General features: G+C 44.8%; 1 protein-coding gene and 1 pseudogene across 2 annotated transcripts; one reads left to right on the forward strand and one right to left on the reverse strand.

Moving 5' to 3' along the window:
* Positions 1–8,097: 8,097 nt before the first annotated feature.
* On the forward strand, positions 8,098–9,395 carry LOC147972477 (uncharacterized; annotated as a pseudogene).
* A 6,663-nt stretch (positions 9,396–16,058) lies between these two features.
* On the reverse strand, positions 16,059–20,026 carry LOC125556505 (cytochrome P450 709B2-like). Of its 2 annotated transcripts, none has more exons than XM_048719228.2 (5): positions 17,912–20,026; positions 17,596–17,819; positions 17,220–17,470; positions 16,740–17,067; positions 16,059–16,660 (listed from the first exon to the last, which is right to left on the reverse strand). In XM_048719228.2, exons 1-5 carry the CDS (start codon positions 18,192–18,194, stop codon positions 16,217–16,219), a joined length of 1,530 nt encoding a protein of 509 aa, XP_048575185.1. In that variant the 5' UTR covers positions 18,195–20,026; the 3' UTR covers positions 16,059–16,216. The 2 variants fall into 2 exon arrangements, with proteins under 2 accessions (XP_048575185.1, XP_048575184.1); XM_048719227.2 differs by having other exon boundaries at positions 16,740–17,112.
* Between the last annotated feature and the right edge of the window lie 5,068 nt (positions 20,027–25,094).

A 25,094-nucleotide genomic window follows, 5' to 3' on the forward strand; every position in this document is an offset into this window, starting at 1 on the left:
TGAGTGGAGTAATAGTAGTAGATGTAGGCAGGAGTCGGTCTACTTGTCTCGGGCGTGATGCCTATATACATGATCATGCCTAGATATTCTCATAACTATACTCAATTCTGTCAATTGCTCAACAATAATTTGTTCACCCACCGTAGAATACTTATGCTCTCGAGAGAAGCCACTAGTGAAACCTATGGCCCCCGGGTCTATCTTTATCATATTGATCTCCTACTACTTAGTTATTTCCTTTGCTATTTACTTTGCCTTTATTTTACTTTGCATCTTTATCATAAAAATACCAAAAATATTATCTTATCATATCTATCAGATCTCACTCTTATAAGTGGCCTTATAGGGATTGACAACCCCTATTTGCGTTGGTTGCGAGGATTTATTTCTTTTGTGCAGGTGCGAGGGACTCGCGCGTAGCCTCCTACTGGATTGATACCTTGGTTCTCAAAAACTGAGGGAAATACTTACGCTACTTTGCTGCATCATCCCTTCCTCTTCAGGGAAAACCAACGCAGTGCACAAGAGGTAGCATGCCTTGAATTGGTCATGCTGATGGTGGAAATCTTTTGGGCCCATTTGAAGGATGTCAAGATACAACATGCTCACAAATGGAGCCTTCTGGGCAACTTGAACATCCTTCATTGAACATGGTCTATTTTTGGACATTCTTGAAATGGCCCCAACATTTTCAAGAAGGTGTGCATGCCAATGGTAGTGATCCATGCCGGGTTTGAATGATTTCTGATACCGTATGCAAGGTGCAACATGTCCAGTCATTTATCTGCCTTTTTTGACCGAGAAAACTCTAGATAATACAAAATTTGTCGAAAACTAAAACAACTTGGCATGGTGCCTTGAATTGGTCATAGAAGATGACGAAATTTTATTGGAGCCTTTTGAATGATGTCGAGAAACAATGTGCTCTCAGACGGAGGCTTCTGGCCAACCTAAACACCCCCCATTGAACATGGCCTACTTTTGGACATTCTTAAAGTGTAACCAACTTCTTCAAGGAGGTGGGCATGCCGATGGTAGTCATCCATACCAGATTTGAACGATTTCCGACATCATATGCAAGTTGCGACATGTCCAACCATTTATCAGCATTTTTTGACTGAGAAAACTCCAGAAGAGGCAAAATTTGACGGAACCAAAACAACGTGTCATGATGCCTTGAATTGGTCGTAAAAGTTCATGGAAAAAAATTGAGGTCATTTCAAGGATGTCGAGAAACAACGTGCTCTCAGGCGGAGGCTTCTAGCCTAACCGAACACCATCCATTAAACATAGTCTATGTTTGGACATTCTTCAAATGACCCCAACTTTTTGTAAGCAGGTGGGCATGCCAATGGTAGGCATCCATGTTAGGTTTGAACGACTTCCGACACCGTATGCAAGTTCCGACACGTGTTACCAATTATTTGTCTATTTTGACCGAGAAAATTCCAGAAAATGTAAAAATTGTTGAAAACCAAAATAACTTGGCATGGTGCCTTGAATTGATCATACAAGTCCATGGAAAATTTGGGCCATTTCAAGGATGCCGGGATATAGTGTGCTCTCAAACCGAGCCTTGTGGCCACCCGAACACCCTCCATTGAAAATGTTTTTTTGTTATTCATGAAATGGTTTTAACTTTTGCTAGCAGGTGGGCATGCCCATCATAGGCATCCATGATAGCTTTGAAGTAAAAAAATATTTTAAATTATTATCTAAAAAAGTAACCAAGTTTTAAAACAATAATAAAGTCCAAAAAATGAGAACTGAATTAAAAAAGAGAAGAAAAACGAAAAATATAAAAAGAAAAAATGCTTAGGCTTTCACCCAACTAGGCGACAACATCGCTCTTGTCAGGCGGGTGTTAGGCCGGCCTAAGCGTTCATGGATTTTAAAAAGTTCATAGATTTTTAGAAAAATGTTCATCGATTTGAAAATTTTCGTAGATTAAAAAAACGTTCACTAAAGAAAGTTGCAAAAAAATGTTCCTGGTTTTGGGAACCTTAGCTTGCCAGAGGGTATTTGAAAAAAATCATCATATGTGAAAAGAGTTCATCAATTTTGAATTCTTTTACATGTTTAAAAAAAGATTAACGCATTTGAAAAAAGTTCACGGATATTTCTAAAAATTAAGGATTGAAAAAAAGGATTACAGATTTGGAAAATATTTAATGAATTTAAGAAAAGTTCACAAAATTTTAAAAAATAAAAGGAAAAGAAAAAAATAGATGAAAACTCGGCCAAAACAAAAAAAAGGAAAACCACAGTGTATGATACCAAAGAGAGCTGTTGTACCTATAAATGGCACAACTATTAACGTGGCCTGTTGGTCAACCTTGTGTATGTTCCAACGGGAGGTCCCTAGTTCGAACCTTGTAAAAAAGATAATCATCCTCGCATATACGTATAGACATACCGACGGACGGCTCATCATAGAGAAAAAATCACCATAGGTCATAAAATTTGAGCCAGCTGACACTTTAGTACCACTAAAAGAACGCCCGTGCGTTGCAATGGGGCCACATTAAGTTTAAGAGTTCAATATCAATTATGTTAATATTATATTTAATATTCTCATACATATTAAGTGACATTGACGACCTTTTTTACCATCAAATTCTCACACACACACTCTTTTCTTCACTCTCTCTCCCCCTCTCCCTCCCTCCCCCCCTCTCTCTAACACACATATCCATCTTATTAGGTACGGGACCATAATCCATCTATTTCACACGCACACGCGCTAGTGCATAATAATATGGATTATGTATATTATATTTGCCACCACAACCGAGGAAATTAATTTCATGTAATCGGCCAGCCACAGCTCCATGACAAACAATACATCTAAATTCTCGGCGTTATTTTTATGTAACATTGGCGAGAGGTAAACGACGGTAATTGTTTCCTTTGTTTGAAGATTGATTACCATCCGTGAGTTAAGCTGGGTACTAAAGAAGAATCTGATTGTGATACGTGAATTGATTGTTGCCTTGTACGTTTGCTTTTGGTATTTGAAGATTGATTACCATCCGTTAGTTGGGTTACCAAAGAAGAAATCAATCACCATATGTAGAAAAAGGAACTACATTGCACATGCTTACACCTCATCTACTCTTGAGGATATATAGAATTGGAGCAAAAAAAATAAGTGCAGACGAGAGATAAAACATCAATGAGGATCCCTAATGTCTTGACTAATATGTTGTCCTCCAGCTTCAGAAGCACCTACAAAAAATTGGGAGGTGGGAGGGAGGACGAAAAAAACCCAGGGGAGGTGGGATGAAAATAAACCCGGAACGGAGACTACCAACTGAGACATTAGGAGTAGAGATCATTTAGTTCATAAGAATAAATAGAAAACGGTGTTAAAAAGGAGAAACAGATTAGAATACATTGACAAACCAAAAGGATGATGTAAAAGGGGATTCGCCCTGCCCCCGGGCCTTGCCACCGAACCGGCTCAGCGGTCCAGTCCCCGCGCGGTCGTCTTCTCCTGTTCCCCGAGCTGCGTCGCTATAGAGCCGGGCTCCCGCCCGACCACCTCGCTGGCATCGAAGGGGAATGGATAAGGGTCACGCCCTGCCTTCCCTGCTCCATGGCCTCACTCCTCCTCGACGCCCCTCCCAAATCCACTTCTCCTCCTCGCTCGCTCGACCCCGTCGATCTGGACGAAGTCAGACGCCACGACCACCATGACCGACCCCGTCCACACGGCCACTGCCCTCCCTGCGGGCTAGGAGCTTGTCGAGGAGCTCCGAACGCCTTCACTACTTCATCTGCGCCAACGAGATCAAGTCCAGCACCCCCGCATCGACGTTGCTGCCGTCTTCCTCAACCTTGGGCCACCGCGCCATTGCCGTTCGATCCGCGCCGCCCCGATCTTCCATGTCTTCCCCTAGGGCGCCATTGACACCGCCATGATCTCCTCTTGCCTTTCCCCTATTTCCCCTCTCGTTTGCTCTCGTTAGGTATTTTGTCGTGGCCGAGAACCGCCGTCTGCCATGGCCATTGCAGGGGTAGCCATCGAGCTCCGCGGATTGACCTCGTGGCACATGCATGCTCCTATGCACGCCCATGCCCGAGCCTGCCGCTCTTCTTCCGCGCCCGCGAGGCCACTCCCTCTCCATGCCCACGCCCGTGCTACACCGCGTCGGTCGCGCCCGCCGCAGCCATCGCACCACTATGCCCCGCGCGACACACACCCTGTCCGCGCGCCACACTCTCGCTGGCTGCGCTCGCCCCGTCTGCTGCCGCCTATCCCTTCGCTCGTCCCGCTGTCACGCCCCTGCCTCGCGCCGCCTCCAGTCGTGGCCATCTTCTACCGACCGCCCCCTCAGCCACGCCGGCCGCATCTCTGCCTTCCACCGTCGGCCGCTCGCCTCGCCTGCTACGTGCTGCTTCCTGCTGCTATGCGCTGCTCTACCGCTGGTACGCTGTTGCGCCATGCCCTCGACACCGCCGTGGACAAATGTGGCGGAGGGATTGTTAATGGAGTATGAGAAGGAGGTGGCGGAGAAGGTGTGGAGAGGCAGGAGGTCTGGGGTGGTGTCACCTGGCTGTGGTGGAGGTGTTTATGTGAGAAGGAGCCGGAGTGGAAGGAGAGGTCACAATTTGAAAGAATCGCAAAAAAATCATAACCCGGAGATCTCATTCCAAAAAAATGCTAATATCGATGTAGGGGTGATTTCCTTCAATAGGTGGAAAAGATAGGAAATATTGGTTGTTATCAAGGAAAGGTAAAAATTTAGGAAAGTTAGGATTTTTGAACTGATTTCTAAGCAAATGCGGTTTTATTGTTTGGTAACGTGATATCAGTACCTGCCCGTTTGTGACGTGTCTGATTAGGAAAGTTTGCTAATGTTAAGAAACTATTTATTGGGAGGAAAGTTGTGACGTGTCTGTTATTTGTTTCCTAAATTTTTTTTCACTAATAAGAGAAATTGATTGATTTAGATAGGTTAGGAAAGTTAGATTAAAATGTATTATTTGTTTCCTGAAAATCTGTTATTTTTTCCTAAGACAAATTGAACCAATAAAAGGAATCGATTGATTTGCATAATTTAAGGAAGTTAGAACCGTGATTTGTTATACGTTAGGAAAGTTATGGTTGTAATAAAGAGTGGAGAGAAAAATAAACCGATGTACCAGGGTGGGAGGGGGTGGTGGGAGGAGAGACGAAAAAAACTAGCGAAAATAAACCGCGGAGACTATTCACCAACTCGTCCATTAGGAGTAGAGACTATTTCAAAATACCCGAACTACAATCCATGTACTTGCACAGAGGGTTCACTTTGGTCCGTATCTACGTTTTCGTGTACGTATTCGCTGACTTGGCCGAGTCAGCGGCCGCCAGCTAGGCTTTGACCGCCACCTGGTCGAGCGTGGGTTAATACTACTGCATCCGAGGGGGGTTTTGCCAAATCGCCAAGACCATTAAACGCTCGCACCTGGTCGGACCGCACCCGCTCGCACCTGGTCGGACCCCACACCCGCTCTGCTCCCGCACCCTCTCTTCTCGTCGTCGCTGCCGAGGTAGTCCCCTGATCTCGTCGGCGTCGACGATGGCTCCATGAGCACGTCGTCAGACGCTGAGCGGCCGCCGTCCACGCCGTTCAGGGGGGGGGGGATGCGCGACGTCCCTCTTGCTCCTTCGCGTCGTCGTGATGATGCCTCGCCGCCCCTGTATGGTATGTCGCCGTCGCCGGTAGCTCCGTTGTTCGATCTGTCGAATTTAGCTCCAGTAAAGAGTTCTTGGTCGCATCAATTGCGCATACGAGCTAGGGTTTAGGCGTTCGTTCAACTCTTTGACGGATTGGGTGTGGGTGGTAGGGTTTTAGCAGTTTCTTGATGAACATAGTGGCAGGCCAAAAATAGGGCTGCGTCATGGGGGGTTTGCAGTTGATGGCCATGTTTGTAGAGATCTGGAGTGGTCAGGGGTCTTTCTCCCCTAATTGAGATCTCCCCCCAAATTGTCATGGGTCCAGGGGTCCAGGGTTTAAGCAGTAAAGGTTGCTTTTAGTGTCAGAGTGTTAATTGGACCAACAATGGTTTTAATTTGCAATTACATTGGGTCAGATTTACCAAAAATGGTTGCTTTATGACATGTAAGATCATACATTTGTTAATTGGAGCCAGGAATCTCTGTTTTTCTTTTTGTAGAAGTAAAAAAGTCTGAATTTTGTACTGTCTGAACCTCTCTGTAGTCTGAAATGTCTGAACTTTTTCAACTTGATTGTTTTGCAGGACCCTTAATATAAGCAACCACTTCTCTGTTGAGGTCATACATGGTGGCTATTTTCTGTGTGCTGGCAAGCATAGGGATTATCACAAAGGTCACTCCATTTGGTATGATTACTATGACATAGATAATTGGACACCTAATGTTGTTGCCGGTGTAGTGGAGGAAATTGGATATGAGTTTGAGGGCAGGATCAGGGCTTATTGGTGTGTTTCCGGTTTGACAGTGTATAAGAATGGATTAAGAGAGATCAAGATAGGGGACAACACTATGACAGAAAACATGAAGGATTGTGTTCTGAATGGCAACCACTTCCAACAGATATTCCTTGATCATGATGAGAGCATGAGATCATTTATATCTCCTATTCCTATTCACTCTGATGACGAGGATCCTCCAATTGTAAGGTTTAGTGGCATTAGGCCAAAGAAGGAGAAGGCACACCAGCAACAAGTGGAGTAGGCAGAAAAGCGGCAAGAGGAGCAGGCTGATCTCACTCTAGTGGAACAGGAGCAGGCTGAGCTCCCTCAAGTGGAAAAGGTGCTGCCTCAGCATGATCAAGAGCATGAGCAAGATGAAGCAGAGTCAGAAAGTGGAGCAGAGTCAGAAGAAGATGATTTCATACCAAGTCCACCCTACCCAGGAACTACTTACCTTTCATCTCATTTTGGGTTTAGGGCCAGGAAATACTGTAGGTTTTTGAACATGGATGCAGCAGACACAGTTGGTTGTTTAGTAATGCAGGATTCAGATGAAGATTACATTCCACAAATTGTTGATTCAGACATTGATCGGCAAGATGATGATGACTTGTTTGACAAAAATATTGATTGTGAGAAAGGCAAAGGTAAAGCAGTCCAAGAAGAAGCTGATGATCCTACTGAAGATGTGGATATGTGTCTGCCATCTTCTGATGAAGATAAGGTGAAGCTGAATTTCAAAAGTTTTAAAGAGGAAGACCTGAATAAACCATAGTTTCAAGTTGGCCAGACCTTTGGATCTATTGAGTTCCTAAGGAAAGCTATCAAAGAGTACAGTTGTCAGGAGAGAGTTGACATTAAATGCCCCAGAAATGATAGGAAAAGACTGAATGCCATTTGTGAAGATGGGTGCCCTTGGACCTTGTCTGCATCATTTGATGTGTTAAGTCATTCACTGCTCCTTTTATGGCTGGAAAATATGTTGATTCCTTCAGAGCAGATGAAAACATGAATATGAATTTTTTTGCAAGGGTGGTTTAGAAAGATTGGAACATGACAGCAACAAGGAGCAAGCTCAGAAGGGCTAAGAGGCTAGTGAAGGAAGTGATTGAAGGAGATGAGTTGGAGCGGTACAGCAACATGTGGGATTATGCACAAGAATCCAGAAGATCAAATCCAGGCAGTTCTGTCCATGTGGGTGTCAGTGATGGGATATTTGCAAATTGTTATTTCTCCCTGGATGCCTGCAAAAGGGGTTTCATGCAAGCCTGTAGGCCTGTCATTTGTTTGGATGGATGCCACCTGAAGACAAAGTATGGAGGTGTTATGCCGTGTGCTGTTGGCATGGATCCTAATGACTGCATTTACCCTATAGCTTTTGCAGTTGTTGAGGTAGAGAACACGGACACATGGAAATGGTTTCTGTCAAATCTGAAGAGTGACTTGGGAATTGTAAACACAGAGCCATGGACTATAATGTCAGACAAGCAAAAGGGCCTGATCAAGGGAGTGAGGCAACACTTTCCTGATGCAGAGCACATGCACTGTGTTAGGCATATATGGCAAAATTTTCAGCAAACACACAAAGGAGATGTTCTTAAGAACCAGTTATGAAAGTGTGCAAGGAGCACAACACCAGAACTGTGGGCTGCAAGCATGGAGGAAATGAAGGTCATCAGCCTTGAAACATACAAATGGCTTGAGCAGCTACCACTCAACACTTGGGTTAGGGGCTTCGAAAGAGAATTGGTCAAGTGTGATATCCTTCTGAACAACAACTGTGAGGTTTTCAACAAATATATTCTTGAGGCTAGGGAGATGCATCTCAGATCAATGATTGACAAGATCAAAACACAGCTCATGGTCAGATTCTACAACAAAAGAAAGGAGGCAGAGGCCTGGCCTGGCTCAATATGCCCAAAAATTAGGAAAAGAATTGAGAAGAATATAGAGCTGTCAGCTATATGCATGGTTTCAGGGGCTGGTGATGGCATCTTTTAGGTTGACAACAGGAACATGACATACATTGTTGACATGAAGGAACAAAGCTGTATATGCAAAAGGTGGGATCTTAGTAGAGTTCCATGTCACCATGCAATTGCATGCTGCAGACATGAGAGGATTGATCCTAAGAGTTTGGTGCACTCCTGTTACAGTATAGAAGCATTCAAGTTAGCATACAAACCCATTATCAAGCCTTGCAGAGATAGGAGTGAGTGGCAGAAGATGAATGGTTGTGAGATCAAGCCACCTGTCTATGAAAAAAAGTAAGGAGGCCTTCAAACAAGAGTAGGAGAAAGCAGCCTTATGAGATTGAAAAGAAAGATGGAACCAAGGTGATGAGCAGACATGGAATCACAATAACATGTTCATACTGCCATGAAATAGGCCACAACATCAAAGGATGTAATCAAAGAAGGGCTGGAATTTTGCCAAATCTAGCAGAGAGAACAACAAGAAGGGGTCCAAGGGCCATTCCTGATGATGTGTCAGATGATGAAATTGTTTTGGCACAACAAGATGATGGCCAAGTCACACAAGAGGATGGTCAACTTACACAGGAGGAGGTCCATGTTGATGGCCAAGTTACACATGAGGAGGCCCATGTTGATGGCCATGATACACATGAGGAGGTCATTGTCACACAAGATGATGAGGTCATTGCCACACAAGATGATGAGGTCATTGCCACACAAGATGATGGAGCAGATACACCAGTTGTTTTTCAGGAAAATTCTCCACTTTTGTCCCTTCATTTTGACCTCTTTTGTCCAATCCTTTTTGTTGTACCGATGTTAACATGTGATGTTTGTTTTGTATAGGTGCATGACTTTGGATTTACAATGCTTCATAGGATGCAACAATCCAAACCTGTTCCTAGGGAAGATACTGAAACCATTTTACCAGATTCTTCATTCATCTCACTGGCATCCAGTTCTCACACTACAGCATAGACAACAACTACAAATGAAGGCAACCAGACCATGAAGTTGCTGAAGATGAAAAGAGAGAAAGATAGAAAGATGGCAGCCAGGAGAGATGCAACACTTGAGGCCATGAATGAGATGGCAGAGAAGAAAGCATAAGAGGCAGAAGCAAAAAGGCAAGAAATTGCACGGAGGAAAGCAGAGTGTTCACAAAGAAGAAGAAGAGCAGCACAAGAGAAGAAAGCTTTGGAATCTGCAGCAAGGCAGGAAGCTGCAACAGCAAGAAAAGCTGCATTGCAAGAAGAGAAGGAGGCCAGAGCCCTTGAAGCAATGGCAACTAAAGCAGATGCAGCACTGAAGAGAAAAGAAGCTCAATAAGCAAAGAGAGCTATGTCAGCACTGAGGAGAAAAGAAGATCAAGAAGCGAGGAAGAAATAGCAAGAAGAGGCCAAGAGATTAAGAGCTAAGCAGAGGAAGCAGGCAGGACCAAGTGGACATGTGCCCAAGAAGCTGAAGAGAGTGAACATGTTTGATGAGTTTAGATGATTCAGTGCTTTTGCACTTGTAATTTTTTGGCAAAAAACTACAATGAGACTCTTTGAAGCTGTTGGGGTTGGGATGATTCAGTGCTTTTGCACTTGTAATTTTTTGGCAAAAACTACAATGAGACTCTTTGAACTGTTGGAGTTTAGATGATTCAGTGCAGTTGCACTTGTACTCATTCAATGACTTCATGCACTGAATTCAAAATGAAAAGTGTTGGAGTTCAGTGACTTTATTCACTTAATTCAATTTGAAACTATAATAAATCAGTGGCTTTATTCACTGTTGGAGTTTAGATACTTAACTGCATAAAATAAAAAAAATAAAATAAACAATAAAGGTGGCATGGGTGTTGAAACCAAGACCTGTGGTTTGATAAACTACGTGCAATGCCAGTGCGATAGGAACGGTGCTTTGCTCAAGTGTTACTTGACAACCTGCTTATTATGCTTCCACTCCCCTCCATGTTAACTGAATTATAACAGTTAACTGAACTTTAACAGTTGTCTGAATTTAGTTTGCAAAGAGAACTAAACTTTTACAGTTAACTGATTTTAGTTTGCAAAGATAACTGAATTTTTACAATTAACTGAATTTAGTTTGCAAAGATAACTGAATTTTTACAGTTAACTAAATTTTAACAGTTGTCTGAATTTAGTTATCCTAGAAAGATTCAGACAAAAATTCAATTAAGACAAAGTTTAGTTAAGACAAAGATCCACACAAAAATTCAGTTAAGATTCTAAACCTTAGGAGCTACTTCTTTTGGAATTATTGCCTTATATAGCAATAAGACTGCATCAACAACATTTTGTAGCAACAAGACACTTATATAGCATCACAACCAGTTCAACATTTATATAGCATCAACACTAGTTCAACAGCTAGAAATTACAAATAACTTATGTGCTTAATATACAAGCACACCTAACAAACTACTATTTTATAGCTTATATGCTGAAAATCTGTTTCAGCATACCTAACTACATCTTCTTCATGCCTGCTACTGCATCTTCTTCATCTTCTGGAGGCGCTCCGAGCAATGAACCTCCATGTCAGCTACCGCCTTCCTCTTCTTCCTCTCTGGCTGCGCTACGACGTCCTGTGCTTGCAGGGCCAAGACCACCTCCACCTCCTGCTTGACGATGTCAGGAACATCGGGAAGCAGCTCAACGTCAATGGGGTGGTGCTTGTCACCCTCCCCGGCGACGGGCGCCACCATCTGGACCTCCGGCTCGGGGATGACGGGCGCCGCCACATTGACCTCCGGCTCGTCGTCAGAGAGGACAATCACCTCTAGCTCCTCCCAGCCAGTCGACCAGGATGAGTCGGTGGCGTAGCCAAAGTCGTCGTCGGAGCCGGAGTCATACTCCGAGTCGGACGAGATGTACTCGGAGACGTCATCGCGCCCGAGGTAGTCGGGTTGGTAGTGGTCCCAGTAGGCCGTGTTGACAGGCGCGGGGACGGCCAGGTCGACGTTGTGGACGCGCTCCGTTCGCGAGACAACACGCAACGGATCCGGCTGCCGCGACGCAGTGGCAGACCGCTACATCCACCACTAGGCTCGCTGCCCCGGGTCGTCGGAGCACGTCTCCTGCATCACGAAGCGGAGGACGAGTGCATAATGGATACCATTGTGATTGGGGCACGCGCGGTCCAGCTCATCATCGGTCATGGCCTTAAAGAGGCCACGCGCGTGGTGACGCAGCATCGCACAGCTGGGGAACCACTTCCCGATCTCTGTTAGGTTCGCGCGCATGGCCTTGTCATCGCCTGTGAGGTCATCGATGACCCTCTTCCAGACGGGTCTGTTCTCCATGTCCGCGGTGGCGGTGTGGTGGTCGGCAGTGAGGGTTTTCTTGACGACTAAGTGGGGGTTTGGTGCGGGGTAACCGAGGCAACGCGGTGGACTGAAGGTGAGTGGAGAGTGGAGCGATGGACTGAAGGTGAGTGGAGAGTGGAGCGATGGGTGGGTGGGCTTAAAGAGGAGAGAAGGAAACCGAAGAGGCGTTGCCACCAGCAACTAGTACTAAATAGTTAGGTTAGTACCTGCTCTTGATCAAAGCATTACTACTTACCCCACTGGCATTGCCACCAACGTTCAATACCACAGGTCCTAGGTTCGAGACCTAGGCAAAACTCTTTTTGTGTAATTTGGTACAGGCATACAAATTCAGTCATAAAAAACAGCAAATCTTTCCAAAAGAAGCAGCACTGACAGTTAACTTCAATTTCTTATCTGAACCCAATTTAGTTATCTAAACCCAATTTAGTTAACATTTGACAGAAAGTACAAATGACACAAATCTAGGAGGAGGTTCATGTTCATTTGACAGAAGGTACACATTCTAGGAAAGATACAAAGTCATTTTTTTACAATGACACAAATTCATCCAGCATGCCCTTCAGCTTCCTTATCTTCTCCTTGGTGGCCTCTTTGTGTTTGAATATGTCACCGATCATGTACTTAAGCTTCCTTTTCTCATGCTTCAAGTCATCCCTCTCTTGAATCACTTGGTCCCTCTCCTGCACTGCTTGGTCCCTCTCTTTATTTGCTTTAACCCTGAATACCTAATGAATGTTGGTTACTGACTTGTCTGTCATCTTCTTCTTCTCAAGTTCTTACTTTAGACCAGTCAGAGCAAGTTGTGTGCTGCCTAATTGGCTCATTGCCTGCTCCTTCTCAGCCAACATCTTAGCAAAATCAAGCTTGAAATGCCTCAACTCATTCTCCATCTTCTGCTTCTCTTCAAGAACCTTCAAGTTTTCTTCAGCACTCACAACATTCTGTCTGAGCCTCTATTTTTTCTCCTCTTCATACATGGTACATATACTAGCTAGGCTCATCTTCAGAGCATCAGGCCACTCAGGGGCAACCCACTCAACATATCTGCATTTAGGTACCTCCTAACAATTTAGACCAAACCAAAAATTCAGTTAACTGCCAGTATTCAATTCTGTGCATGATGATGAAACTTAAAACATACTACAAATGACTTCCTGTTTAACAGTGCCAAATGCAAAAAAAATTACTAACCTTCTGTGCACAAGCTAGAAACCTTCTGCCACTATCAACAGATTCAAATGCCACATGCTTCTCACACAAAGATCCATGCCCACATCTAAAGCTAGGCAGATCTGTAGCCAAGCCACTCCATTCCTCATAGGAAATTGTGGTAGGTGGCTAAACAAAAGAGAGACATTTGGAATCAATTGAGAGAGAAACCCTAGCTGAGAAACCCTAGACTAGGTGTTTAATTGAGAGAGCACACTAACCTTGCTGGTCACAGAGTCATCTTCAAAAGAACTGGGAAGATCATCCCAGGACACCATGGTTGCTGCTAACTGAAGATGAGAAGGGGATCTGTTGGTGCTATTGGACAGAGGAGAGAAGGGATCTGGTGGTGCACGAAATTGAAGATGAAAGATGAGGAAGAAGGGGATCTGGTGGTGGTGGTGGACTGGTGGTGGACCAAAGCTACATGTAGAGTGCAAGTTGCTGGGTGGGTGTTTGCAGCAGGTGCAAGTACAAGCTTGCTTTTGAGTTCAGTTGTGTTGAGAAAGGGGGCCTGGGCTGACATGAGTTACATTTATGACAGCAATTAGTTATAATAAGTTAACCTGTCAGTAATTTGAAAGCAATGAGGTTAAGTACAGTTCTGACAGAATTTGAATTAGGTAAACTACTGTCAGAATTAGTTTAACTACACTTCTGACATCAAATATATCTGTCAGTAATTTCAAAGCAATTAGGTCAAGCATTTCAAAGCAATTAGGTCAAGCAGACTTCACATTACTGACATATTATCCATTACAACAAGCATTACAACCAAGACTTCATACTGAGCAAACAAAAGATCTCTACACTGGCATTTTAGTATGCTCAGTTTAGAACAAGAGAATCTCTTAGAACACCTGCACCTACTCAATTAGCAACACTTCACTTCTTCATAATTAAGGTGAAACACATCACACAAAGCACTATAACAAAAGCCATCAGCAGCTTTAGCAGCAGCAAAATCTCTCTGCCTAACCCTAAAAGCATAGCAATTTGCTGCTTGGTAGCATACTTATTCTCAATGGAGCTGGCATAATTCGCTCCTCCAGCCGTGCCTCTCCCAGCCATGCCCCTTCCAGCTGTGCCTCTGCCTGCCATTGATTCAGTCCTCTGCCTCTCAGGCTCTTCCCTCCTGTCCTCAGCTGCACCAATTGCATCTACAATAGCATCACCAACCGGACTCCTTGTTTCAACCAGATGCTGCACATATTCAAGCTCCCAGCGCCAAAAATCACAAGTGACCTGAGAACAGAAATTACAGAGTGAATGAATCAATGGCAACCTAGTTAACCAACTACTGTATTAATCAGTGCAATGACTAGTTAACCAACTGATTTTGCAACCAAGGACAATCTCAACTACTGGAGAGAACCTAAAGACCAATTTAATCAGTGCTGTACTTCAATACTACAATGAGTTGACAAGGCATGAATCAATCTACTGAACTGGCACTTACATGGTGGTTCACGAACTTGTAGAAGATCCATCCATCATGCTCATCGGTGCCAGACCGGTAGAACCTCACCTGCTCGCCGCAATCCGAGCACCCGATCAATGGTACAACAACAGAGCGGCCACGAAGTGCAGAGCGGATGGAGCTGGAAGACGACATGAAGGAGGAGGCAGAGGAGGGCGTCGGCAATGGCTGCGACGCCGGAGGGCGACGACGTCGACAATGGCTGCGGCGGAGGCTAGGGTTCGGAGGAGAGGAAGTGGAGAGCAAGGGGATAAGGGAGCAGGCCGACCAGGTGCGACCAGGTGCGCGGTCGATCGACCAGGTCTTGGCGATTTTGCACCCCCCGGATGTAGTAGTATTAACCCACGCTCGACCAGGTGGCGGTCAAAGCCTAGCCGGCGGCCGCTGACTCGGCTAAGTCAACGAATACATACACGAAAACGTAGATACAGACCAAAGTGACCCTCTGCGCAAGTACATGGACTGTAGTTCGGGTATTTTGAAATAGTGGTACTAAAGTGTCAGCCAGCTCAAGTTTTGGTACCTACAGTGAATTTTTCTCCTCATCATACATTTGAATTCCGAAGTCCCAAGTTTTAGCTGTGTGATCTGCCAGGAAAACACTAAAAGATCCATTTAGCCGAAATTGTACTTCTACACAACAGTGTTTAAATATCTTTTTGGAAACTGGATCGAAAACCTTCATCATGTTTATGAGGAAAATCAGACTGAAAACCTGAACAAGTTGATCCCGTTTGTGAGGAAAACCGGCTGAAAACCAAACAAGTAACAAGGTTAAAAGAAGAAGAGGAAATGGACGCCCAGAAAGACCATCACCACGAAATGCACAAGTAGATGTTGGGTGTCGTTGAGGGATCACAATACCAATACTTTGAAAACAACCTAGCGCACTGCTCCGGCGTGCGTACCGAACCCCACCAGACAACATAGGAGCATCCAGAATAAGCGAATGCTTGAACACGAACCTTGATTGGGGGCTCTGCCATGGAAAATCAGAACGATTATCAAGTTGAGGAGGCATCATTGTGCCGTGATTTAACAAAGGTGAACGGACAACACCAAGAGCCCGAAGTTCGCCGGAACACAGCGGCAAATCATGTGAGGGTCTTGAGCTTCCCCAACAACAGTGCTTTGATGACATCTGCCCCTCAAGACATAGATGTATCTCCCATTTAGATGAAACTCACAACTCAAGTCGGCTCTTTGAAGTCCTTATGCAATGGAAATTATGTTCTTAGCAGTTTGGGGCATCTTGATGACTAGAAATCTTCTCATCTTCAAAAATGAAAGACCCCCAATTAAGATTCTCCTTGTCGAAGATCGATTAAATGACTTTGCGATCCGCTTCAAATGATCTATTTGAGAGTACAATTCCGTTGTGTAAGATGCTTTCCATGATTGGATTCAGGTGGACCTTTTGCAACAAGTCTGCCCTGTCTGTAAGCACTTGCTTGACTACCTCCATATCAGTATAGCAAATTACGGTATATGGGGTTATTGGAAACACATCTCTTTCTAAAAATATCAACTATACATGAATTCAAAGGACACAATGCATGAGACAACATTGTAGTGTCTCAAGAGGATTTAAACATACAAGTATACAACTACATACACAACCAAGATTGGAGTTTATTTACTTGTGTGCCACCTTCCCAAATCACATCAATTTTACAAAGCACATCACACGCCGCACATCCATCTTGCCTCTTTTCTAGGCAGAACATAGATATTATTTATTACAAACGACACAAATTAATATATTAAATGTCACTTTTTTTCTCCATCCATCAGTTTCCTCACGATTAGGGGAAGGCCATACCTAGGTGCAAGTGAGATGAAGTTCCTGGGCATGTGAACATACTGGGAAGAGAGGGAGAAGGAGAATCTTCTCAGGATCATCGTCATCACAGTCTGCACCTCGATCATGGTATAGTTCCTCCCTGGGCACCCACGTGGCCCGCATGAGAAGGCCAACATTGCATACGTGTTGTTGGCAGCCCCCAAGACGCCTTTCTCAAACCTCATGGGGTTGAACTCGTCGGCGTCGAGGCCCCAAATCTCCTTGCTCCGGTGCAACGTCATGACCGGAATTGTTATCATGGTTCCTTTTCGAAATTTGATGTTTGCTAATGTTGTGTCAGACGCGGTCTTCCTCAGCAAGAACGGCAGGGGACTGTAGAGCCTCAGTGTCTCAAGAAGGAACATGTTAAGCTGCATTGGCATATATGCACCAAGATATCAGAGAATTTATAAGACATGAATCGAAGTATTATGTCTTATATGCACATACTAGCTTGAGTTTGCCAAGGACTTGGATGCTATTGATATAGGGGGCTTCGCCATCATCATCCCTGCATTCTCTCAGCACTTCCTCCCTGAGCCTCTCTTGCCATTCTGGGTAGATGGTGAGCAAGAACATCCCCCAGGTGAGGAGGGTGGCACCTGTGTCCTGCCCTGCGGCGAAGATGGTCTTGCACTCACTGATCATCTCATCGCTGCTCAATGACTCGACTTCTTCTGACTTGTTTGCCCGCAGCATCAACCCGATTAGGTCATCTCCGTCGACACCACTGGCAAGCCGCTCCTTTATGAGCCGTGTTATCTTGCTCGTTATCGACCTGTCAAGTTTCCATGCCTGAAAGTTACGGCGGGTCGGCAGGTATCTGTATACACCAACAAATTTTTATTTAGCTAGACATATAGTGTGATCTGGCTGCCCTTCCAATGCTTAATTAATGTGCGGTTTTGCTAAATCTACAAATGTTTATACCTAAATCCGGGTATTCGAGGATCTGCAAGCGCATGCACCGCGAGCTTCTTGATCTCCTTGCCCTCGGCGAACACCTCCCGGGCTTCTTTGTAGTGCGCGCCGAAGATCACCCGTTCGATGACTCCTAGAGTCAACTCTTCAGCGTAGCACCCCATGTCTATCTTGGCTTGGTGGCCGTCACCCTTTTCTATTAGGTTGCACCATTGCACAATCATCTTTTGTGTGCTTTCCCTTGTCATAGCTGACACAGACTACCCCATAGGATAAACCACCAAAAGTAGGCCATTTAATTTAGTCCAACAAAGCAGACGGCTAAAATAAACTTAATTACTACCGTGTTGCATAGATTAAAAAAGAACTACCGTGTTGCAACAACCTTGAGGTTCTCGTGGTAGAAGATCGGGTATACGACTCTGCGATGCCGTTCCCAGTCATCACCGTTTGTGGTCAGAAGCCCTTTGCCGAAGATGCGTTCCAAGCTTGGGTTCAGGTAGTCCTTCTGGAACAACTCGGTCCTGTCTTCCAGTACTTGCTTGACTAGCTCCAAGTCGGTAGAATATATCGTCGGTGTTGGTCCCAACCAGTACAGAAATGTTTTCCCTGAGTAGATACCCGTACATATATATGAGTACTATATGATGAATAATCAGTCTTTCAGATGATAAAAAGTGAGAAACATTTCATGCATTTACCGTAATCGGCGGCCCATTTGTGAAAGAAAGGATTGACGCGGGAGGTGTAGTCGTGGCTGCCGATATCCAGAGGCGTCTTTCCTCTCTCGGCAATCAACATCTGTTTCATCTCCCACAAAGACCCAAGGACGAATCTGTAAGGTGGCCCTCGTATCCCCTGCCGTTCAAACCAGCCGGCGAAGGCATACGGCCTCCATACCAGATGCCACAGGGACCTCGAGATCAGCCAGAGTGTAAGGATGGCGGCAAGGGCGTGTACCATTACTACCATGGTCGCCTCCATGGATATACTACTCCTAGTCAATGGTGGGTTTATTCTAAGTCTTAGATCGTGGCTAGTTATATGGGCTGGACGTGTGTCATTGTCCCGGCGTTTCCGGTTGTGAAGTTACAATGGTACGGTTAATCTGTTGCAGCTTCATGCCATACTGTTATTTCGGCAAGTGTGTCTTATAATTACATGCATGCGAGGAAATAGCCACCATGTGATTTGAGTGTTGAGTTGGTATTGGTTGCTTCACTTTCACACTCATAATATAACTTTAGGCTTTTATTTTTTATTTTTGCCAGAATCGAACTTTAAGTCATAGAGCCCTGCCAGCGAACAAAGTGAACGTGTTGTGAAAATGTAATAATATGACCATTTTAATCAGAGTCAAATGCATTTCATTTTGTCATTATTGACCAAAGATATTATGTGATAGAAGATAAGATGAAACACTTAGTTGTAAACTTGTAATACTCCTTTACTGTTAAATAAAAAATAAAAACTTGTAATACTCCCTACTAAAGTTGTATTAAAGCACTGACAATTAATATGGATCGGATCGGAGTATTACATATCGTATTAACGTGCAATTTTGTTTTTGGTTTTGAAGATCTTAAACAAATTCAGACACCACTGAGTCAATATTTGCATGAAAATTCATTTTGTAGTTGATAAAATTGCCGGTTTTTTTATTGATACCAAATGATAGCATGTGCTTGGATAGTGAGACTACAACCAAGACCTGCCAACAGAAGTCGTTGAGAGTACTATAAAATTTTGCGACCAAGATTGAACCAGAAAAGTAACATAGAAAATATGCATCGTTCGTGATCAATGGCAGAATAGACATGCGAGTTTGCACAAGTAATAACATAGAAGCATTTTAGCCATGTTTACATATAAAGCAAAGCAAACATGAAACACCAATAACGAGATGCTGAACATGTGTTGGTCGAGAAGGCAGCAGAGGTGTCCATGTCGGTGCTGTTGGCCTCGCCATAGACCGTTGTCGGGGTGGTTGCATGCCGTCTAGAAAGTAATCGGTCACTTGCGCGCAATTGTCCATAGACATGTCGCCTCCTCATTGGATACAGGTGCTCAAGAACAAAACGGGCAACCCAAAGATCCTTTCATGTTTGTGTAACTTGAAGAGGATGTGAAATATGTAGAGCCTTTCATAGCTGTGAAATCTCATGGCATAGGTTTTAGGTATCCATTTCTATAAGTTCGTATAGAACCAAAACACGAAAACTATATAAGAGCGTCAAGTCGCATCCAGAAGAATCAAGGTTTATGTACTGCTTCTGCAACATCAAGAGGAATTAAGCTAACAAGACAATCAGTTAAAAAAAGATAACATGAAAAAGGAAGAACTTCCAACACCCTCAATAAGGTCACGATGTCCATGGGCACCACCGTTGTTATGTAATAGCAACGATAGATGATCTATATTTTCGGTCGTCAAAAGCTTATACGTGTTGATAGGCAGGGGCGGAGCTACAGGGTGGCCAGGGTGGGCCGCGGCCCACCCTGGGATTTAGTTTTGGCCTATATACCTATAGAGATGGGCCAAAGAATGCATTTTTTGGCCCAGTAACATTTGACCCAAAAAAAACCACGCCCGTGAGGCTCTCTCGCTCTCGGCCGAGCACATGACCACACACACGAAGCTACAACTTGCCTGACGCTCGCCGCCAGCCGCCCCGTCCCCGCCTCTGCTTGCGTCACCGCCCTTGCCCGTTGCCGGCAGCCCATTCCCCCAGGAAGCTCCTCTGCACCTTCCTCTCCGGCGCGCCCTCGGCCTTCCCGGTGCTAGGGGAATGAAATTAGATAGGCCGAGGAGAGGATGTTCTCTTTATCTCTACTATCTAAAAAGAACCTAAGGTTCCTTTAAATGAAATCGGAGAGGATGTTCTATTTATCTCTACTATCTAAAAATAACCTAAGGTTCCTTTCCTGCCAGAAGGGCCGTGTACTGCCAAGCCTTTCGCTCATCCTCCCACTCCACATCCAATCTCCACCAATTCATTTTTGTCGCCCCTCTTCCCTTAAGCGCACAAAAAAACAGTAGACACCGCATATCCGTCTTCTCACACGAAAACCTAGGGCGCCTCGCCTAACTCCGCGGTGAAGGAAATATGACCTAGAGGCAATAATAAAGTTGTTATTTATATTTCCTTATATCATGATAAATGTTTATTATTCATGATAGAATTGTATTAACCGGAAACTTAGTACATGTGTGAATACATAGACAAACAGAGCGTCCTTAGTATGCCTCTACTAGACTAGCTCGTTAATAAAAGATGGTTAAGTTTCCTGACCATAGACATGTGTTGTCATTTGATGAATGGGATCACATCATTAGAGAATGATGTGATGGACAAGACCCATCCATTAGCTTAGCATAATGATCATTTAGTTTTTCTTCTATTGCTTTCTTCATGACTTATACATGTTCCTCGGACTATGAGATCATGCAACTCCCGAATACCGAAGGAACACCGTGTGTGCTATCAAACGTCACAACATAACTGGGTGATTATAAAGATGCTCTACAGGTGTCTCCGATGGTGTTTGTTGAGTTGGCATAGATCGAGATTAGGATTTGTCACTCCGTGTATCAGAGAGGTATCTCTGGGCCCTCTCGGTAATGCACATCACTATGAGCCTTGCAAGCAATATGAGTAATGAGTTAGTGATGGGATGATGCATTACAGAACGAGTAAAGAGACTTGCCGGTAACGAGATTGAACTAGGTATGATGATACCGACGATCGAATCTCGGGCAAGTAACATACTGATGATAAAGGGAACAACGTATGTTGTTATGCGGTTTGATCGGTAAAGATCTTCGTAGAATATGTGGGAACCAATATGAGCATCTAGGTTCCGCTATTGGTTATTGACCAGAGATGTGTCTCGGTCATGTCTACATAGTTCTCGATCCCGTAGGGTCCGCATGCTTAATGTTCGATGACGATTTGTATTACGAGTTTCGTGTTTTGATGAACCGAAGTTTGTTCGGAGTCCCGGATGATATCACAGACATGACGAGGAGTCTTGAAATGGTCGAGACATAAAGATTCATATATTGGAAGGCTACATTCGGACATCGGAATGGTTCGGGTCGTTTCTGATAAGTTTCGGAGTACCGGGGGTTACCGGACCCCCCCCCCCGGGGAAGTTAATGGGCCATCATGGGACTTAGTGGAGAAGAGAGAGGGCCGGCCAGAGGTGGCGCGCGCCCCTGCCCAGTCCGAATTGGAAAAGGGGAGGGGGCGGTGCCCCCCTCCTTCCTTCTCTTCCTTTCCTCCTTCCTTCCTTCTCCCTCTCTTGGATGGAAGGGGACTCCAACTAGGATTGGGAATCCTAGTTGGACTCCCCATGGCGCGCCCCCCCTCTAGGCCGTCCTCCTCCCCTATTTATATACGTGGGAGGGGGCACCCCAAAGAACACACAAGTTTCTCTTAGCCGTGTGTGGTGCCCCCCTCCACAGTTACACACCTCGGTCATATCGTTGTAGTGCTTAGGCGAAGCCCTGCGCCAGTAAACCGTTGAGGTCTACGGTAGGGTCCGTCGACTGCAAATTAAAATATTCCTACACACAGAAAAACCAAGAACATGCTACGGGAGATGGATCACAGATCGTTACCACTAGATGCGCAGTGCCGTGCAGCGGAAGAAGAGTTGGGGCAGCGCGCCCGCGTGATTCGTCTCCTCCTCGTCCGATCTCCCTCGAACAGCAGGTCGTTGGTTCCCACACACAAGTTCTCCGGAGCAACGCAAGTGCACCGCCTCTAACGGTATCCGCGCATGCAGGAGGAACACCGTGTGGCGGACTGCTAGGTCCAATCACATAGTCGGCGGTCGAGTGGAGGTGGCTATTCGCAACACATGCAAACCCTAGTGACAACGCCGAAGCGATCAATCTAATGAGTGTTCCGCACCCCCACTTTATATAGGTGTCCATCGTGGGATCAACACTTGGGCCTCGCACGGACCCTAAATCCCATAAGTCTACTTAGCCAGAATCCGAACACAGCTCAGATCACATCCGACCAGTGTCCTCGGATCCGACCTCGTAGGTTCCTTCCCTTAAGAACATGACCCCTTAGGTTCAAGCCGGCTTGGTCGTAGTTCGGATCACCTCCGAACTGCACGGTTGGTAGCAGCCCCTAGAAAGGCATGCCGAACACCAAGAAAACTATGAAGCTGGTTAGGCGAACCTGTACATCATACTTCTGTTCCCTTTGCCACACGATATATGTTGTCGGGCTCAAGGCGAGTCTGTCATCCTTGTGCTAGTTCGACCTCTTTCTCGTTCCAGTGATGTCGACCACAAACTGGATTATCTCATAATCCTAATCGCATGGCCATGTTTTTCTTGGTCGGATCACACGAGGGACCCAGAGTATATCTCTCCTGATCGGAGGGGAAAATCCCATCTTGCTCGACCATATCTCGCAGCATGGATCTGGACAAGCCCGAAACCTACCTTTGTAACTACCCAGTCATGGAGTAGCGTTTGGTTGGCCCAAAGCAAGTCTGCCACCATCCCGAGTACATGCGCCAGCTCAGGTCGTAGGACATAGAACGTATGCTGTACTAGAGACTCACAGATGACATATCGCTGCATCTCATAGTTGGGCCTGTCCGACTCAGACCTTATCTCAACTCGGATATGACTACGTTGAATCCGACCAGATCCTTCCGAGTCCATATTATCCGATTAGCATCCAATGCTCCATGGCTAGTGAGACCAAGCCATCGACCATGTCATATGCTAGTCTAGTCGGCTACGCGTCTACACAACCCTTTCGACTAGGGACCTTTTAGGACAGTCATCATACAATGCATAGTCCCACAAACAAGTCACGTACTTGCTGATACACATCATTGATAATGTCCAAGGACTATCTTTATTCATAAACACATAGGAAATATCATCATACATGATTGCCTCTAGGGCATATCTCCAACATAAACTTCATCATCACTGTCGCCACGCCGTCGTGCTGACGGAACTCTCCCTCGGCTGCAACTGGATCTAGAGTTCAAGGGATGTCACCGAGCTGAACGTGTGCTGAACGTGGAGGTGTGATACGTCTCCAATGTATATATAATTTTTATTGTTCCATGCTATTATATATTCTGTTTTGGATGTTTAATGGGCTTTATTATACACTTTTATATTATTTTTGGGACTAACCTATTAACCCGAGGCCCAGTGCAAATTGCTGTTTTTTGCCTATTTCAGTGTTCCGCAGAAAAGGAATATCAAATGGAGTCCAAACGGAATGAAACCTTCGGGAGCGTGATTTTTGGAACAAATGTGATCTAGAGGACTTGGAGTGGACGTCAAGCAACCAACGAGGAGGCCACGAGGCAGGGGCGCGCCTACCCCCCTTGGCGCGCCCTCCCCCTCATGGCTCCACCGACCTACTTCTTCCTCCTATATATACCCATATACCCCGAAAACATCCAGGAGCACCACGAAACCCTATTTCCACCGCCGCAACCTTCTGTACCCAAGAGATCCCATCTTGGGGCCTTTTCCGGAGCTCCCCCGGAGGGGGCATCGATCACGGAGGGCCTCTACATCAACTCCATGGACCCTCTGATGATGTGTGAGTAGTTTACCTCAGACCTTCAGGTCCATAGCTATTAGCTAGATGGCTTCTTCTCACTCTTTGAATCTCAATACAAAGTTCTCCTCGATCTTCTTGGAGATATATTCAATGTAACTCTTTTTGCGGTGTGTTTGTCAAGATCCGATGAATTGTGGGTTTATGATCAAGTCTATCTATGAACAATATTTTATTCTTCTCTGAAATCTTTTATGTATGATTGGTTATCTTTGCAAGTCTCTTTGAATTATCAGTTTGTTTTGGCCTACTAGATTGATCTTTCTTGCAATGGGAGAAATGCTTAGCTTTGGGTTCAATATTGCGGTGCTCGATCCCAGTGACAGAAAGGGAAACGACACGTATTGTATTGTTGCCATCGAGGATACAAAGATGGGGTTTATATCATATTGCTTGAGTTTATCCCTCTACATCATGTCATCTTACCTAATGCGTTACTCTATTCTTATGAACTTAATACTCTAGATGCATGCTGGATAGCGGTCGATGTGTGGAGTAGTAGTAGTAGATGCAAGCAGGAGTCGGTCTACTTGCCACGGACGTGATGCCTATATACATGATCATGCCTAGATATTCTCATAATTATTCTCTTTTCTATCAATTGCTCGACAATAATTTGTTCACCCACCGTAATACGTATGCTATCTTGAGAGAAGCCACTAGTGAAACCTATGGCCCCCGGGTCTATTCTCCCTTATATTAATCTTCTGATAACAAGCTATTTCTATTACCGTTTATTTTGCAATCTTTACTTCCAATCTATATCATAAAAATACCAAAAATATTTATCTTATCATTATTATCTCTATTAGATCTCACTCTCATAAGTGACCGTGAAGGGATTGACAACCGATTTATCGCGTTGGTTGCGAGGTTCTTATTTGTTTGTGTAGGTACGAGGGACTTGCGTGTAGTCTCCTACTGGATTGATACCTTGGTTCTCAAAAGCTGAGGAAAATACTTACGCTACTTTGCTGCATAACCCTTTCCTCTTCAAGGGAAAACCAACGCAGTGCTCAAGAGGTAGCAAGAAGAATCTTTGGCGCCGTTGCCGGGGAGTCTATGCACAAGTCAAGATATACCAAGTACCCATCACAAACTCTTATCCCTCACATTACATTATTTTCCATTTGCCTCTCGTTTTCCTCTCCCCCACTTCACCCTTGCCATTTTATTTGCTCTCTTTTTCCGTTCGCTTCTTCTTTCGCTTGCTTCTTGTTTGCTTGTGTGCTTGCTTGTCACGATGGCTCTAGATAATACTAAATTG

The sequence above is a fragment of the Triticum urartu genome, chromosome 5A (assembly GCF_056163025.1).
Source record: "Triticum urartu cultivar PI428250 chromosome 5A, HENAU_Tu73, whole genome shotgun sequence".
NCBI classification, from domain to species: Eukaryota; Viridiplantae; Streptophyta; class Magnoliopsida; order Poales; family Poaceae; genus Triticum; species Triticum urartu.

Excerpts from the sequence above, each read along its gene's own strand:
- LOC125556505 (XM_048719227.2), bottom strand. The coding sequence starts at position 18,194 with ATGGAGGCGACCATGGTAGTAATGGTACACGCCCTTGCCGCCATCCTT. Across the intron at positions 17,820-17,911 it reads CAAATGGGCCGCCGATTACG|GGAAAACATTTCTGTACTGG; the intron begins GTAAATGCATGA and ends GTATCTACTCAG. Across the intron at positions 16,661-16,739 it reads TCCTTGGCAAACTCAAGCTA|CTTAACATGTTCCTTCTTGA; the intron begins GTATGTGCATAT and ends ATGCCAATGCAG.